At 40.2% G+C, this 18,032-nt stretch overlaps 1 protein-coding gene across 10 annotated transcripts in view; it reads left to right on the forward strand.

Moving 5' to 3' along the window:
• The window catches only part of RAPGEF2 (Rap guanine nucleotide exchange factor 2), a 219,832-nt gene that overhangs the window by 182,950 nt on the left and 18,850 nt on the right, over positions 1-18,032 (forward strand). For all 10 annotated transcript variants that reach the window (XM_033059449.1, XM_033059453.1, XM_033059452.1 and 7 more), the window contains 7 exons: positions 1,263-1,370; positions 1,462-1,665; positions 1,767-1,875; positions 4,860-5,106; positions 13,068-13,225; positions 16,972-17,212; positions 17,464-17,847. In XM_033059449.1, the coding sequence (XP_032915340.1) occupies positions 1,263-1,370; positions 1,462-1,665; positions 1,767-1,875; positions 4,860-5,106; positions 13,068-13,225; positions 16,972-17,212; positions 17,464-17,847 (1,451 nt within the window). The remainder of the gene's footprint in view (positions 1-1,262; positions 1,371-1,461; positions 1,666-1,766; positions 1,876-4,859; positions 5,107-13,067; positions 13,226-16,971; positions 17,213-17,463; positions 17,848-18,032) is intronic.

Genomic DNA, 18,032 nt, shown 5'->3' on the forward strand with positions numbered 1-18,032 from the left:
GGGGTAAAAGGAAAACTACTTTGAAACTTTGAGGGTGGCAGGGATTGGTTTTGCTTGCCTGGTGTCGGACCTTTAGCACATGAGGCTGCAGAGGTTTGGAACTCAAAGAATGGACAGGGGTTAGCTGATTAAAATTTGTATGAGACTTTTTTTTTAAACTCTGTGTTTTTAAATGTTTAGAAATTTATCCCTACTCATTTTCTTTCCCAGCATAAAAGAAGAAATGCAGCTGTATTTTTAGAGGTTGCTTTGAGTGGTACAACTCTTTTGGATTCAGCAACTTTTTAAAAATAGCATTAATCAATATTAATTCAAGACACTAAAAGAGTTTTGTTTTGTCAGGACAAGTGCTGCTGATGTTCCAGGTCAAATCGCATACTAAAAGACAGAATATTATAGTAAAAGATGTAGTTTTTAAAAACACAGCTCTTATTTTGTGTCTTTGCCTTCATTAGTGTTAATTAGTACTATTCCTTTAGGTGTTTTCCTAAGAAACTGTAAAATGCCAGTTAAGATTCTTCTCAGCTTGATCATCATAATTGCTTGTGGGGATTAACTGGTAGAGGGAGAAAAGGAGAAATAAATTGAAAGATTGACTGTAAGGAAAGGAATTGCTGGTTTTGCTGTTAAAACCTCTCTCCTGCTTCTTGCAATATATTGTTTTTCCTGCCTCTCTAAACATACAGTAGTTCTTTTACAGAGGTGAAGACCAAATGAAGTTAATGGTGGCACATCTAAAGGCTTAGGAACAGTAGTTCTTTTACAGAGGTAAAGGCCAAATGAAGTTAATGGTGGCACATCTAAAGGCTTAGGAGATTCACGATCCAATATTAAGCCGTATCATAAGCTTTGTGATCATGTGCTTGGACAACTAAGCAGATTTGGAAATGTACATGAACAGGAAATTGTTATAAGTCAGAAATGAATCTATCTTGTTGCCTTCTACCTGTGTGCACTCTTCCCTACTTAATCAAATTTTATACAGCCAGTGTTTTCTGACTCACAGTATTCATTATGAAATACAGCATACAATTGCTTATACAAGTGAAAACAATTTTAATACTTAATTTATTCTATTCTCCTGATAAATAATTGCATATTAGTGAACTTTGATTTGGATGTATGTATATATGCATATGTGTTATTTAAGATTCCAAGTGGAAATTTATAGGGCCTTTAATGACCAGTATTTTTAAAGGACTTGACAGTAGTGTTGTTCTGAGTATTGTAGCAAAATATTTATAATATTGATGAATTTTCAGGTTACACGGGTAGTATTGTTGTGGGTGAACAATCACTTCAATGATTTTGAAGGAGATCCTGCTATGACTCGATTTCTGGAAGAATTTGAGAACAATTTGGAGAGGGAGGTAAGAGTGAGGGGTTTTTCCTGACAGCTTGGGATAACAGGGAATGGCTAGCCTGTTGTTATATATAACTTCCTCTACTTTTCTTTTATAGAAAATGGGTGGACATTTGAGGCTGTTAAATATTGCTTGTGCTGCTAAAGCTAAACGAAGATTGATAACCCTAACAAAGCCATCTCGAGAAGCCCCTTTGCCTTTTATCTTGCTGGGAGGGTCAGAAAAGGGATTTGGAATCTTTGTTGACAGTGTAGATTTTGGAAGCAAAGCTACAGAAGCAGGCTTGAAACGTGGAGACCAGGTATGTAATTTTAAAATGTCTTTCTCTTACCCCTTCCCCATTTTTTTTTGTTTCCTTTCTCTTCACTATATGAACATTTTTCACACTTGTTTGAATTTTAGATATTGGAAGTCAATGGTCAAAACTTTGAAAACATTCAGCTGACAAAAGCCATGGAAATCCTTAGAAATAACACTCATCTGTCGATCACTGTGAAAACAAATTTATTTGGTAAGTTTGTTCTGCACTGTTGGTTCTAGTTTTGATAGAAACCTAAATTATTTTTAATAATTTAAAATACAGTAATTTCACAATTATAAACCACACAATTTTGACTAAAATTTTGGTCCGAACCCAAAGTGCGGCTTATAATCAGGTGCAGCTTATATATGGACAAAGAACAAAAAGCTGCTGTTTTAGTTTGTAGGACGGGTGTATGCTGAGAAAGGCAGGAGCTTCTCTTTGAAATGGAGAATGTAAATCCCCTCCCTCCCAATTATTATAATTTTGAAATCAAGGGGGCTTTCAGGCAAAGATATGGGAATTAGGAATAACAGTTCTTTACTAGGGAAATTAAAATAGAAATACAGTACTACAAAGAAACAAACTCCAAACCCTGACAAAGTCAGAGTACAACCTGACACCCTGTCAGGCAGGGTGTTGATAGCAGTTCAATTAAATGGTGGCTGTAGTACTCTGGCAGTGACAGATGTGATTCAGTTGAAGCAGTGCTCCTGTAGAAGGTGCAGTTTCCCTCCAGAAGTCCAGTGGTGATGTGGAGAAATCCAGTTTTCCTCTGGAGTCCAGTGGAGAAAGGGGCTACCTTAGTGTCCCAAAACCTCTGGTTTTTTTTTGGTAAGAAATGTTGGGCTCTTCCCCTGGGGTTGAGCAACTTCCAATGGGATGAAGTAATTTTATCAGTCACACAGTGGGACTCAATGGGCCGTTAGCAGAAAGTGACTCTCTGAAGGAAGGATGGGTTGTGAAAAGATAAAGAACAATGGCCTGCCTGGTTTCAATGGATGGCCCATTAGCAGAATATCTCCTGCGGAGGTAAGGATCACTGCCCCCACCCTCAACATATGGTGATAGAATAGATACCTTTTATCACACTCTTTATTGTAACCCAAGACAGTTGCCGACACCCAGACGTGCAGCTAATAATCAGCTTATAATCGTGAAATTACTGTTTGAAACTCTTTTGTACTGGACAGAATAGGAAAAGGAAACACAAGTATATGTTTCTGGATTAAGAGGAGCTGTTGTGACCATGCAACTCAAACTTAAAAAATGTGCTTGTACATATAATGTTTGATTCTTTCTCAAGAAAAAAGTCTCTTCAGGCATTTCAGCAGATTCAGCTGCTGAATTTGCTCGTGATTTTTCAGCCCACTCTGACTGTAACAAACTCAAGACTATTACAACCTTTCTGCCCTCTGTGTGAAAATATTTTTGCTACCCTCTGTTCTCTACATATTTCTCTCTAACAAGTACTAAAGTACACATGGAAGAGTCCTCAAGCAGCTCAGGACTTCAATTAACATCATAAGTAATTAATAGATAGGAGTTTTGTTTTGATTTTTTTACCACTGGATGCTTGGATTACTTACACAATTCAGTGATGTGTTCCTTGAGTATCTCTTTCAGGATCAGATTCTTCATCACAAGTAAATAGGGCAGAATATTACCACAGCATGTCACTGCACTAACTGAAAATCTAGTTTGCCTAGATTATCTCCAAAAGTAATTTATCTGTTTCCTGGGAATTATTTTTAAATTTTGCTTTGCAGTAAAGATTCTAATATTTCAACTGTTTCTAATAATTAAGATATTTCTTAATATAACTGCATAGGCTTATTTAGTTGGATGTTGTTTCTTTATGTACAAATTCTGTGACCATCCTTCTCACACTAGGTGTTTGAATCTTGTATGTTGCTTTACTATGTTAAAGATTTAGCCTGATTTCCTCCATTCTTCAGAAGTTGTGTTTTTGTAATTTTTTTCTATCTCGTGGCTCCAATGCCAGTACTGAAATTAGATTACATTATGGTCCTGGAGCAGTTACTTTCTGTGTATTGCATGCATGTGTGCATTGCATTGTGGAGAATTCCTCCTCCACAAATCCCAAGAGGAGAATTTCCTCTTTTCAACAGCATCTTGCTATCTGTACCTAATTTCTCTCTCCAACCTCCAAGTCCTGTTCAACAGAACAGTTATTGTTGGGATTACTCTTCTCTGCTTCTGTGTCTTATTTCAGGCTTTTGAAGTATCTTGGTAATTTGTTGTACCTCTAGATATTAGAGAATATTAAGGACAAAATAACAAAGTATCAGTAAAACATAGCCCCTAATATTCATCATAGTTAGTTGTCCTTGTTCCTATATTTTTCTACAGTTCCTTTGTTTTAATTATAACTTTTCATTTATTACAAATGAACTCATCGGAGGATTTTTCCTTTTTTATTTTTTTTTTAAGGGGAGTTCCTTTAACCCTCAGAGTACATGACTTGCTCTCTAGTTCAGTTTTGTTTGATTTATTTAAATAGATCAACTTTTTTTTTTGAGGCTTAAAGTTGCAGTAGAACTAACTTACACATTTATCAGATATTTCTGCCTCAGAGATGACTCTTTCCTAGGGAATGGAGAGAAAATGAATGTTTTTTTGTTTTTCTGGCAGATGGATACAACAGCCCTGTCAAACATCCAGTATGTCTCAGTAGTCTACTGCTTTATTTTCCTTATGACTTCGTTGCTGTTTCCTTTCTGATTTTTTTTTGATCCTGTTGATAATAACTTCTTGTCCATCTGAAAACTTTTGTTGCTTCCCCTCTGTTTAAACCTTCCCTCTCCTTTGCATTTTTCTATCTCACTTTTGTCTAATGTGCTTTTTTTAATACATGCTACTATTCTGCAGAAACCTTTATCCTTAGGCTGAAAAGTCAAATTCCTTCTGTTGATACCATCCGTGTAACCTTGTGAGCACCTGTGTATTTCTCTTCTAGGCTGGGCCAATTAACTGTTTTTCTTATACTAGAGAATGAATGTCATTTTTCAAAGCAAAAATGTTTTTCAAGTCTTATGCCTAAATTAATTTAATGCTGGAATTGACAGAATAATCTTATTTTTTTTAGTTATTAATATTAAACTGGTTAGTGCACAGAGGTTTCTTTTACATTTTTATCCTTTTCCTTCCCCCCCTTTTCCTGTCTTGTGCAGTTTTTAAAGAACTCTTAACACGGTTGTCAGAGGACAAAAGAAATGGTGCTCCCCACCTACCTAAAATTGGTGATATAAAAAAGGCGAGTCGTTATTCCATTCCTGACCTTGCTGTTGATGTGGAGCAGGTAATAGGATTAGAAAAAGTAAATAAGAAAAGTAAAGCCAACACAGTTGGAGGAAGAAATAAGTTAAAGAAGATACTTGACAAGACTAGAATCAGTATTCTGCCTCAGAAGCCATACAAGTGAGTTTATTTCCTCCTAAATATTTCCTCTGCATTAAATTATAAGAATTTCTAATTTCTTATAGTTTGTGTATTGTTTTTTATTTATTAATACAAATATTACTTACATCTGAAGAAAATACTAGGAAAAAATGTTCTGAATGTTTGAAGAACCATAGACTAACAGTGCAGCCCCTGGCATCAATTGGGATGTATTTTGTTTCTTATAGATAAAGTAATGACACAAATACTTTGTCATTTGCTGTTTTCTTTTAAGAGGACTGTTAATTGAAATTATTTCAGAATAATTGCGCAAGCAGGTTACTTGCAAAGGGTTGGTAAGAGCTATGATTGTGGTCTATAAGAGTTTATATGTACTGCTGTAAGGGAGACAGAGGTTAAAATTTTAACTTGGGTTCTTTGATAGAGTTGTGGGTTTTGGGGATTTTAAATGAAAACTAAATATGCTATCTGATAGCTTGTATTCTATGAACACATTTGAGAAATAGAGTTCCGAGAATTGCTGGCAACAATACAAGAGTGAATTTTATATGATATTATGGGAACCTGGTTCTTGGCCAATGCAAATGTTATCAATGGGGGAAAAATTAATTGTAGAGGGTAGTTGTGTGGTCAGTGTTTTCTCTTGCATTTTTCTTTTCTGTGTCCCACTAAGAAAGAAACTATTCCCTGTAAATTAAAAAAAAAGACATTTGTTTTGAAAAGACAGGACTTTTTTTCCTGCTATTACTTAAAAAAGTTTGCTTACCTAATGTTAGATTTTGCCTACTAAATGAAAACTGTTCTGAAACATTATATATAGAATGTTAGTAGTAGAATGATTAAATTAATATAAATTATTATATCCAAATAATGGATGTTTCTTAAATTGATGGCAGTACCTTTCAATAGAGGAGAATCTTTAAATCCTCTTTTTATGTTGTTTCTCTTTAGCATGTTTTCCTTTATTTAACTGGTCTTGCATGTTTGTTTCTCTGATGAACTGTGCATAGTTAGTCTGTTTTTCTGCATTTGTCACTATGATTCATAGCATTTGCATAAAATTTTCATGTTGGTTTTTTTTTCCCCTTTATTTTCTTTCATTTTTACACCTTTTCTGTGCAGGGACCTCTTTGGGTAAGATTCAGGAAAACTTGACCTATTTTGTTTTCTTTTTGCTAGCTCTACTTCATGTGTTTATATATAGCAGTTTGTCTGCACAGCCTGTTGTTTTTGCCTGCACAATTTCTGCATAGAGCTCTGCAGCTACAGACTTTAGTGTTTGTCCTTTTCTTTCCCCTATTGAATAGACGCATCCATCTCATTCTTACTTTTAATTACTAGTGTGGCATATATTAAGGGACTTTACCTAGTTTCACATTTTTGCATTATAAGAAAATCAAGAGGGTGAAAAAGCTGATTTACTCTTTAGTTAAAGTAGGCATTTAAAGACTTCATGACTCAGCTGGCTTAAGAGGTGAAACTGTCTGCCATTTTTTGAGTGTGAAGACTGCAGAAGGGTCCAGTGCCTCGAGGATGCACCCAGACAAAACCAATCTTTAAATTAGTAGAATTAGTCGCTCTTAGGGGGAGCTTGTCTTCTTCATGAGACATTAAATAAGTATCAAAGATGAATCAGTTTAAGCAGGAGATAATGCTTCCTTCAGTCTTGCTGTTTAGTCCGATAAGGTTAAATAACTTCCCAAACTGAGCAAACAGCACCATTTCCTCTGTACTTGTGGGGAAATCTTGTCTTCACTGTCTGTAAGACATCTCCTGAAGGGTTCTGGCTACGACCTCCACTGGAGCTCTTTGTTTACTTTTCTGACAGATTGGTTTTGTGCTCTGTAGGCTCAGCTGGTCCAAGAAAGGATTAAACACATTCCCTACCTCCCTCTCTAGTGAAGTTCTACTTGGTCCATAGTGCAGCATCTCCGACAAAACAGCACTCCTGTCTCTCCTTTCTGCAACCCTGCAGTGGCATGCACGGGATTTTGTGTTCTGAGGGAAGAAGCATTCAGATACTTCTGTCATTTCATTATCCCTTCTATCCTGTTTGTCATTCAGCAGGAAAGTTATTTCTTAGTTAATGTTCAATCTCCCTATGTGGCAGATGCATACAGAAAGCAATAGAAATGCTGTTTCCTTAAAACCACAATCTCCTTTCATTGACATAATAAAATATTTCACCTAACAATAGTTTTTCATGGGACCTGGATTGTTTTTAGTGTTGCTGTTTTCATTTGCTCTTTCGAAGTTTCATTACTTGTTTGCATAAGCTAGAACTCACTCTGAGTTTTTAAAAAAGAATAGACTGAATGTGAAATAAATTATTTTCACTTTCTTATATGAATACTTAAACTCGAGCACAATTTTAGACACCTTTTTGCTTTTAAACCTAACATTTTCAGAGTTGATCCACTTTACTGAAGCTGCTTCAATCATGATGCACAGGATAGGTATAAGATTATATAAAACTGGCAAACTGCAAAAGGAATGCATAATGCAAGTGAAACTATAAATAAAAGATTCACACGTCAATTGATTTGAATTTAGAGAAAATACTGTTGTTGGCACACTTATGTAATCTGTTATATAGTAGTTTAGAACCACCAGAAGGCAACTTGAAGTACAAGGGCTGCAGGGGGTTTTGTTCACTTTCTTTTTTTTTTTTTTAACGTGGAGTGATTCCTACTTGAAAGATGTGATATTGATTGCTGGCAATTCTTTTGGTTGTAGTGGAGGACTTATTTGCTTGTGGCTTAGCATAAATGTGCTTTGTGCTGAGTAGGTCATCACTGCTTGTCACAGTATTTTGTGCTTGACGTGGAAGTACCAAAATGCAAATGTTCAGATTCACCTTAACTTCTGATTAAGAGAGAATCCTATAATTTTTTTCAGTGGACTTGAGTGTTTCTGGCACTCTCATGGCTTGAGGTTTACACTTCATGAAAGTGTTCTGGTAATACAGAGTTACCTTGTTTTTTAAAAGCAAAACAATGAGAAAATCCAAACACAACATAGAGAGATACATACATCGCCTTCTCAAAAGCAGTTGTGTCCATATCATTTAAAATGTCTTTAATACTTAGATACTGTTCTAGCTTTACAGACTGCTGTTCAATTCATAGCACTTAACAAAGTGGTACAAGAGTGTATTGTGCAGAGTTATTCATTGGTAAGCAGAAAAGGATATTGGTGCTGTAACAGCTATCAGGGTAATTATCTAGTCTTTTATTACTTCTGTTTAGGTTTTCTGAGGATGGATAGAGCACTAAGACAAAGGCTTGAGTGCCCAACATTACAGTACAAGTGGTCATTTGTGTTGCATCATTTAATTTACTAGACTAACTTAGTTGTAACATTTGCAATGAAGTCTAAATTCTGGTTTTGCTTTACTTAAGTGTGTAGATACAGATTTTAGATGTGCTTGGCTTTTAGAAAGGCCTTGCCTATGCTTGCTGCGTTTTTAATGCTTTTCACTTTCTATAGTGACTGCTATTCAGCATTTTACACCCTCTGAGTATTTTATTAAGAGTTTTGATCTGTATATTTAGAGAAAAGTTCAATAACTGTCTCCAGCTCTATCTTGTGGCTGGTGTTCTGCTTCATTTTATTATGAACTCAAAAGCAGTAAGTAAATCAGTGCCTACTACAATATGATTATATTATGTCATATAATAATGTCTCTGATCCATCTAGCACTACTGGCCTCCTGTGGGACCCTGCCTTACACAATTTAATGGACAAACCCTTCACCTTTATCACAGAATACAGTACAGTAATTTCACGAATACAAGCTGCACCAATTTGACCAAAAGTTTGGTGGAAACCCGGAAGTGCGGCCAATATTCCGGGGCGGCTAATACATTGACAAAATTCTAAAAGCTGCCAACACGGAAGTGAGAGCCCGCGGCAGCCCCAAGCCAAGCTGGAGCCCGGCCGGCCCCGGCTGAGGTGGGAAAGCCTGGCAGAGGCGGGGCCAGCAGTGTGGGGGGCGGGCGGCAGAGCCTGAGCCAGCAGGGCGGGGCAGGGGGGCGGCAGAGCCTGAGCCAGCAGGGCGGGGGAGCCCGGGAGAACTGGGGCTAGCAGTGCAGGGGAGCATGGCAGAAGCAGGAAGGCCGACGGGTGGGGCTGCCTGGCAGCGGGGGAAGCCCAGCAGAATCGGGGCCAGCAGCGTGGGGGAGCCCGGCGGTGCGGGGGCCTGCAGTGCCGGCCAGGGCGAGGAAATGCGGCGGTGGTGCAGACGGGAGGGGGCGGCCGGCGAGCCCGGCGGCGGGGCTAGGGAACGCGGCGCGCCGCGGCGGCGAGCCCGGCGGCGGGCTGGGGAACGCGGCGCGCCGCGGCCGGCGAGCCCGGCGGCGGGGCTGGGGAACGGGGCGCGCCGCGGCCGGCGAGCCTACCGGCGGGGCTGGGGAACGTGGCGCGCCGCGACCGGCGAGCCCGCCGGCGGGGCTGGGGAACGCGGCAGCGGGGCGGTGCTGACGGGAGAGGGGGGCCAGCGAGCCCGGCGGCGGCGGCAGTACCACCCGGCCAGCCCCGCCGAGCCGTGGCGCTGAGCTGGGCCACCCGGCCCCGTCGGCCACCATGAGCGGGCCGAGCCTTCCTGGCCCAGCCCCGAGCCAGTAAAGCCCGCTATGCCGCGATCCTGTTACTAATTGGCCAATTTGTGAAAGCTGCGCACGGATTCTCGCTACGAACGAAAGTGCGGCTAATATTCGGGGTGCGGCTTATCTATTGACAAAGACAGCAACATTGTCGAGGCACCGGGGGTGCGGCTTATAATCCGTGCGGCTTGTATTCGTGAAACTACTGTAATTTCACGAATACAAGCCGCAGCAAGAAGACTAAAATTTTGGTGGAAACCCGGAAATGTGGCCAATATTCCGGTGCGGCTAATTTATGGACAAAAAAGTGATATCTGCCCTTACCTAGTATCATGCTGGTCCAGTCCCAAGCCAAAACAGTCTGAAATCCATGGTTTCCCGGTTTTCCAACGATGAACCAATCAGAGAACAGCTTATTGTCTGCCTGTGGATGACGGCATTACTGGAGGATGGGGGTGGTATTTAGCAGGATGAGTTCCCGCACCTCGTTCTTTTTTGGCGTGTTCTGCCCTCGGCATGTTCTCTTCTCGGCTCGTTCTCCCCTTGGCAACTTCTTCCCTCGGCATGGCTGCGGAGAAGAGAGTAGCGTACGACGCAGAGTTTAAATTGAAAGCGATTAGCTATGCAAAAGAACATGGGAATAGACCTGCAGCTAGAGCATTCCATGTTAATGAATGCACGGTACGCAGATGGAGACAGCAGGAGGACGAACTTCGTCTCGCAAGGAAGACAAAGAAAAGTTTCTGTGGCCGCAGAGCACGATGGCCAGAGCTGGAAGAAAGACTTTATCAGTGGATTTCTGAGCGAAGGGCAGCTGGCTGAAGTGTATCTACTGTTGCCATTCGGATACAAGCCAAAGCAATTGCAAATCAATTGCATATAGAAGAATTTCAAGCAGGAGCGTCTTGGTGCTTCCGCTTTATGAGGCGACAGCAGCTCTCTGTCCGTACACGGACCACGGTGTGTCAGCGGTTGCCAGCGGACTACAAAGAAAAGGTAACCAGGTTCCGGAGTTACTGCAAAAACAAGATCTCTGAAAATAGTATACAGCCGCATTGTATAATTAACATGGACAAAGTACCCCTCACATTCGATATGCCACTGACGAGGACCGTGGAGCACACCGGAACACCGACGGTACCGGTAAGAACCACGGGGAATGAAAAGACGTCGTTTACGGTCATCCTCGGCGTTTCGCTAGCTGGGCAGAAATTACGCCCCATGGTCATTTTTAAAAGAAAAACCCTCCCTAAAGACAGATTTCCAGATGAAATAAAGGTTCATGTTGATTCAAAAGGCTGGATGGATGAAAAAGCAATGAAGATTTGGCTAACGGAAGTTTACGGTGGCACATTGCATAGGTTCTTTAATCAGTTACCAGGACTGCTAATTTTGGATTCCATGTGTGCCCACACGACGGAAACCGTGAAAGAAATCGTGAAAATAAAGAAGACGGAGCTTGCTGTAATACCGGGTGGCTTGACCAAAGAACTGCAGCCGCTGGACATAGGTATTATTCGTTCCTTCAAGTCTAAAGTGCGATCTCTGTGGGAAGAGTGGATGTTGGAAGGCGAACACTCCTATACCAACACCGGGAGGCTGCGCAGGGCAAGTTACGCTACAGTGTGCCAGTGGATACTGGATGCCTGGGGTAAAGTAACTACCCGAACTATCAGCCGAGGGTTCGCCAAAGCCGACATCATTCCTGGACTGACCAGCAATGCCATCGAGAGTACCGAAAGTGATAACTCTGATGGTGAAGGTGCGGGCGAAACCGCCTCACGTTCGCTGGATCCCACAATTGCCCAGCTGCTGGTTTCCGATACGGAGGACGAAGACTTCGACGGTTTCATGGAAGATGAAGCCGCTGATGAAGCGGCTGATGAATGAAAAATGAAACTGTTTAAAAGTTTAATAAAAGTGTGATATTTTTCTGTATTTTTTTAAGTGTTTTCAGTTTTCTGCGGCTGTGTGCTTGGCCGCCCTTGTGCGACTGAGTGGGTAGCTGGGCTCATGCGGAGGAGGGGGTGGGCGGCTGAGCGGGCGGGGGGGGGGGCGGCGCTCGCTGAGCTCACAGGACAGGCGGGTTCGCGCCGATGAGTGTGGGGGGGAAAGAGCTGAGTTGGACCTCAGCCACTCGCCCGAGGGGCTGAGGGGGCGGGTGGCGGGGCGACGCTTGCTGAGCTCACAGGACAGGTGGGTTCGTGCTGGTGCGTGTAGGGGGGAAAGAGCTGAGTTCGGGGACCTCAGCCGCAGGGCTGAGGGACTGAGGGGGCAGGGCGGCACTCGCTGAGCTCACAGGACAGGCGGGTTCGCGCCGATGAGTGTGGGGGGGAAAGAGCTGAGTTCGGGGACCTCGGCCGCTCGCCCGCGGGGCTGAGCGGGTGGCCGTGCTGGCACAGAGATGTGGCTCCGCTCGGTGCTCAGCTACCCGCCTGCGTAGCTCAGCAGCTGTTTAAAGGCAAAGCGGATCCGTTGGGAATGCTCGCAAAATGACCACACTATTGTTCGTGTCTTTTTCGGCTTGTAAATAAAACTTGCAGGGAACGGTGCCGCAGCTATCGTCTGTGTCTTTTTTCACTTGGAAACAATGTTTCCGAGGTCGGCAGTAAGCCAGTAAGCCCCGGCAATCCGCGATTGTGTTACTAAATGACGACTTTGTGAAAGTTCGCCGCGAACTAAAGTGCGGCTAATATTCCGGGTGCGGCTTATTTATTAACAAAGACAACAATGTTGCCAACACACCAGCAGTGCGGCTTATACTCCGTGCGGCTTGTATTCGTGAATTTACTGTACTTTATTTGCACCTGTCAGGTACTTTGCAGAGGATGCTTACAGCACCCCAGTGTGGCTGTTTAGCTTAGCCTTACCTAGTATCACTTCTGTCATATTGAGTGAGGAGAAACTCAGAGAAGTGATACAGGCTGGGAAAACCAAATTATCTCAAATGATCTCTCTTATCCATCTGCTGAAAGATCTTATATAGCATGGTTACAATGTATCAGAAATATAGTTGCAAATCCTGTCTTTTATAGGGTAAAAAAATCTATGAAGTCCAGGGGATAGCAGTATTACTCAAAGTTTGGGTAATGGGATGGTGCAAGAATGATGAGGTGTGTACCACCTTTTCAATTAACATCTTGGCCAAAATCATTAAAAAAAGGAGCCTAGCAACTCCTCAGAACTTAGTGGTGAGGATCTTCTGGCAGTGTGAGCAAGCAAACTGAGTCACTCTGAGTGGGCTGTTGACAAAGCAAGTCCTGTTGTCTAGGGAACTTTGACTTCTAAATAGCTATAGAGACATCACTGAACCCCTCTAGTGTAGCCAAACTCTGAATGTCTGTTGGTCTTGATTTTGTTTCTTTCTGGACGCAGTGACATTGGAATTGGCCAGTCTCAGGATGACAGCATTGTAGGACTGAGGCAAACAAAGCACATTCCTCCTGCTTTACCTGTCAGTGGAACCCTGTCATCCAGTAATCCCGATTTGCTGCAGTCTCATCACCGCATCTTAGACTTTAATACTACTCCAGGTAAGGTTCCTTTTATATTATTGCTCTTAACCTTTTGATTTCCTTTCATAGCTCAAGGTTTTTGTGTGTATTTGTAGTCTGAAGAGGCATGTAAGTTTTTATTGACTGTTTGATGTCACACGTAAATTAGCCACATATTCATGCGTTAGGATTTATTACATCTGCTACAATATACTTTACCCACATATAATAGATGTCTGTTTTTCATGTGTGCTGTATACAGAGTGCTTTTTACTGATTGAATATTCTTCGTCACTAAAAATGTGTTTTGCTTGGTATTTTGTCATTTGTCTTCATGGGTCATTGTTTACAAGACTGAAATGTTTTCAGATAGCATAGCAGATAATTAGCTTATAGTAAACGGAAAGGACATTGGACTGGGACACAAGAAATGTATTTCAGTCTTTTTCTGAACAGACTTATTTAATTTGTACTACACTTGTAAGGGACAGTTTCAAAGTTTGTTGTTAGTCACCCTGCCTTACAGCTGTATGCCAAATTCTTTGAATATAAAAATCCCTTTCTGAAATAGATAAAAATTGAACATATTTAGAGAGGATCAAAGCACAGGGGTGAGTGAGGGAGAAATAGGGGGAGAGTATGAGAAACCTGAGAGCCTTATCTTATAAGAACAGTTTAGCTGGAACTCCTGGTAGGGTCTGGATTTGGGCTCTTATCTGGCTGCAGGAAGGTTCTTAGCAGGAAACCTTTCCTGAGTTAAGTATCCAAATATTTGCTATTAAAATATAGCTTCTGGAGCAGGATATGGTGGTGGTAGCTCTGCAGACATTTGATTATTTTAGTCAAATCTTTATAGAATTACTCAGAACTGAAAATTCAGTGTCCTCCTAAGACTGAGGGATTTCAAACATTCCCTAAAGGATTAGCGAAAGGGATGGTGCTTAAATATCAATCTACACACTGGCCAAGTTGGTGTAATCATTGTGCTTGAAATTGTGATATGGAGCAGTACTTACTTCATCTCAGGTGTTTTAGGGCTAGAGGAGTTTTCAAGGGAGTGGTTTGTAATTTTTGCTCCAGTGTCTATCGAATTACTAATGTCCAACACCTTATAGCTCTTCTTTATCAGTAGGAGCCTAGCTTTTTATCAGGACTTTTTCCATAAATGTCATTCTCTAGTTTGCTATTTACCTAGACCAGACAGTTCTAGGAAATTAGAGTGCCAGTGACCAACTTCCAGAGCTGTGGGCATTGCTGTCTCGTGCAGCTTAAACAAACTTCCATGAGAAGGAAAGACCTAAAGATCTTTCAATTACAGATGGAGTTCAAAGAAGCTTAATAAATGAATAAGGTTCAACTGTTTTCATTTTGCATTGAAGGATGAAGATCGATATGATCTAATACCATGGTTCCAATGTTTTAACAGTTTATCCATGTCTTTGTACAAAATGTTTTACTTCCTCTTTAAAAAAAAAAGTTAGTTTTTTTTCCCTTTTCTTTTAATTTTTTTTCTTGAAATTTGCCTGAATGAACAGAAGGAATATCCTTAGAGTAATTCTCAGGCAAAATTCTTTTCCTGTGTGTAAAGGAAGGAAAAGGGGGCTTGAAATGAAAAACATATACCTCAAGGGCTTTAGAGATGGTTGCATTGTATATAGAAGAGTTGAATTATATCTCCATATATTTCAAGACTTGAAAAAATTAAGGCGGCAGTTTTAATTCCTTTTACTACCTTGGTCCAAATTAAAGATGGAAATGGAGGCAGCTCGCAAGAAATTGAATGCTCTGGAGGAGAAAGAGAAATTGGTAGAGCAGCTGTCCTTTGAGGCTTTGAGAAATGTCCCTCAGGATAGAAAATAAAACAACTTGCTCCTTTTAGAAGAATAGTCTTTGAGGAGAAAGTGTGAACAGCTTGAAATCTGCAAGGAGTCATTTTAGTTTCTCTTATGATTGGCTTAGGCTGTCTCAAATATACTTTTTAAGGTTTATTTTTAAATGTTCAATAGCACTTTGATTTCTCTTTCCTTTTGCTGCCTTTGCTATTTGATTGGAAGTCAAAATAATAGAGTAATGATGAACTGCCAGTCACTGGTATTTTTTTCTTTCCCCTCACAATCTTTCTAAGGGAATAGATTCCTATCGTACAGCATTGCATTCTTCAGCCTGCCACTCCAGTTTCCCTTTTTGAAAACCAGTGAAGGGGGGTGATTACAATTCTCTTCAAGTGTTTTATTTTAAAATTATTGGGCTGAATTACTTGCTACAATTGCTATAGCTGGAATCATTCCAATTGCTGGCAGACGTCTGTATATTCTGTATAGAGCTTTTGCTCCCAGCTCTGATAGGTAGTCAGCCAGAGAGATGGAACTCCTCTATTTTCTGTCCTCTGCATTTCTTCATATCAACTTCAGTGACCCAGCAGAGCAGGTTATTTTCTTGCTGCATAAAACACTTTATTTCTAGGGACCATTAAACAATTTCTCACCTTGGTATTGTTTACAGTAGCTTCTCAACTTCACAGCATTTCTTTGGCAAGTATTTCTATAACAGCAAGAGGTAACAAGATCTAGAGAAGGATCTGATTTTTAATAACATCTTCAAAAGATTGTGTCTTTGGCATCTACCTTCTTCCAGATGTCAAAAATTGTGGAAAGTATTTCAGAAAATATTCTGCTCTGTATTCCTCTTCAGCTAACTACTGAAGGAAGATGCAGAGTTGGTGATAAAAGGCAAAATTGACTTTCTTGTTATGAAGTATTTGTACATTTGACTCACATGCTTAGGAAAGGCTAAAAGCTAACCTGTAATGATATCCTTTACATGTAACTGATGATGCAATCAGACAGTTCTAGTGTGTTCTGATATTAGTGCTTCTCAAGCTGCAAAAAACTACTATTTGGCTTAGTTGCATGAAATTTAGCGTAAAAAGCCTTTGTGGCGTGTAAATGAACTCAAATCAGAGAGATTCATCTTAACGCTTTCCAAATTATTATTTTGGAAACTTACAAGAGCAATAGGGAGGTGTGTTAAGTTCTGTTCTTTTGTGACAAGATTTCTCCTGCTGAATAGATCTTTCTGTAATGACTTGAATACATGTTGCGCACATTCAGGTCTTGTCAAAAAAGCCTCTAGTTGTACCAAAGTGAGTGTTTTTGTTTGGCAGTTGTTTTTTCAGTATTTTTTCATGATAGTCTTTTCAGAAGCCTTCATTTAGAAGGTTTCTATTATTATTATAATATATTTTATTGCTTGTATGACCTCTTTGGTCTAAAAAATTTATTATTTTTAAGAAGAAATATATTAAAGAAAGATGAGTAAATGTCATGCCTCACAAAACTAGAAAAGCTTATTTCTAGGGAAGATATTCAATTGAAATACTTGTCAGTTAAAAATACCTGAGGTTAAAAACCCAGTGATGGATACCTGTATAATTTATCCTTTTTTTTTCTAATAATACAGTGATAACTACAAAAATTCAGTTGATCAGTGGATCTGGATTTGAATACATTCATGCTCATTAGTTTGTCCAAACTTTGAAAATATTAACATAGTTTTGTGGCTTGCTCCATTTATAGCCTAACTAGCTTCTTTTTCTGGATATTAATAGAACTAGCTTTTACTGAAGATATTCTTTATCAGTAGGAGCCTAACTTTTCATCAGGACTGAAATAAAAACTGGTAACACTAATAATTAAACTCAATGTGACTTGCTTGTTCTTAGACCATTAAATTTTTATTTTTCTTTGCTTACTAAATCGCATAACTTGCTTGTAATTTTTTTCCAGACTTACCAGACCAAGTTCTACGGGTTTTCAAGGCAGACCAGCAAAGTCGCTACATAATGATCAGCAAGGATACAACAGCAAAGGAAGTAGTCATCCAGGCCATCAGGGAATTTGCTCTGACTGCAACCCCTGATGCATATTCACTATGTGAAGTCTCTGTCACACCTGAGGGTGTCATCAAACAAAGGAGGCTTCCTGACCAGCTGTCCAAGCTTGCTGACAGGATACAGTTGAGCGGCAGGTAAAATGGAGACTGAGCTAAAGCTGATGATGTGAGTTTATCAAGTCAAAATCTTGTTAAAGGAATGTTACTTAATTATTTAATGTTCTGTTTCTTTGCAACAGATTGCTGCTTATGCAACTTCTCATTAATGCCTAGGCCCTTGTGAAGTTCATTTTTATTCTCAGATTCCAGCTGGATCATTGCTGTAACTCTCAGAACTAATCAGGTTTATTATATCTAGTGTCTTTTTTTAAATTTTGTTTTTACAGGTATTACCTGAAGAACAACATGGAAACAGAAACTCTTTGTTCAGATGAAGATGCTCAAGAGTTACTAAGGGAAAGCCAAATTTCCCTACTACAGCTCAGTACTGTTGAGGTGGCTACCCAACTGTCCATGAGAAACTTTGAGCTGTTCCGTAATATCGAACCCACAGAATACATAGATGACTTGTTTAAGCTCAAATCAAAAACAGGTTGCACTAATCTAAAAAGGTTTGAAGAGGTGATAAATCAAGAAACATTCTGGGTGGCTTCTGAGATTCTGAGAGAAACCAACCAGCTGAAAAGGATGAAGATCATTAAGCATTTCATTAAGATAGCGCTACACTGCAGAGAATGCAAGAACTTCAACTCGATGTTTGCCATCATTAGGTATTGCCCACTAATAATTTTACTTCTAAGTAAAAAGGAAAGTCTTACTTATGTTAGTTTAAAAAACAAGGACATTTTCTGTATTTGGCTCTTTCTGTGATCTGAAATGTTTGCTGAAATATTATTTGGAATGCTACTGTTAGGTAGTTACTGCTCAATATAGTGTGGCAATGTCAACATGGTAC

This window comes from Catharus ustulatus, chromosome 5 (assembly GCF_009819885.2).
Source record: "Catharus ustulatus isolate bCatUst1 chromosome 5, bCatUst1.pri.v2, whole genome shotgun sequence".
NCBI classification, from domain to species: domain Eukaryota; kingdom Metazoa; phylum Chordata; class Aves; order Passeriformes; family Turdidae; genus Catharus; species Catharus ustulatus.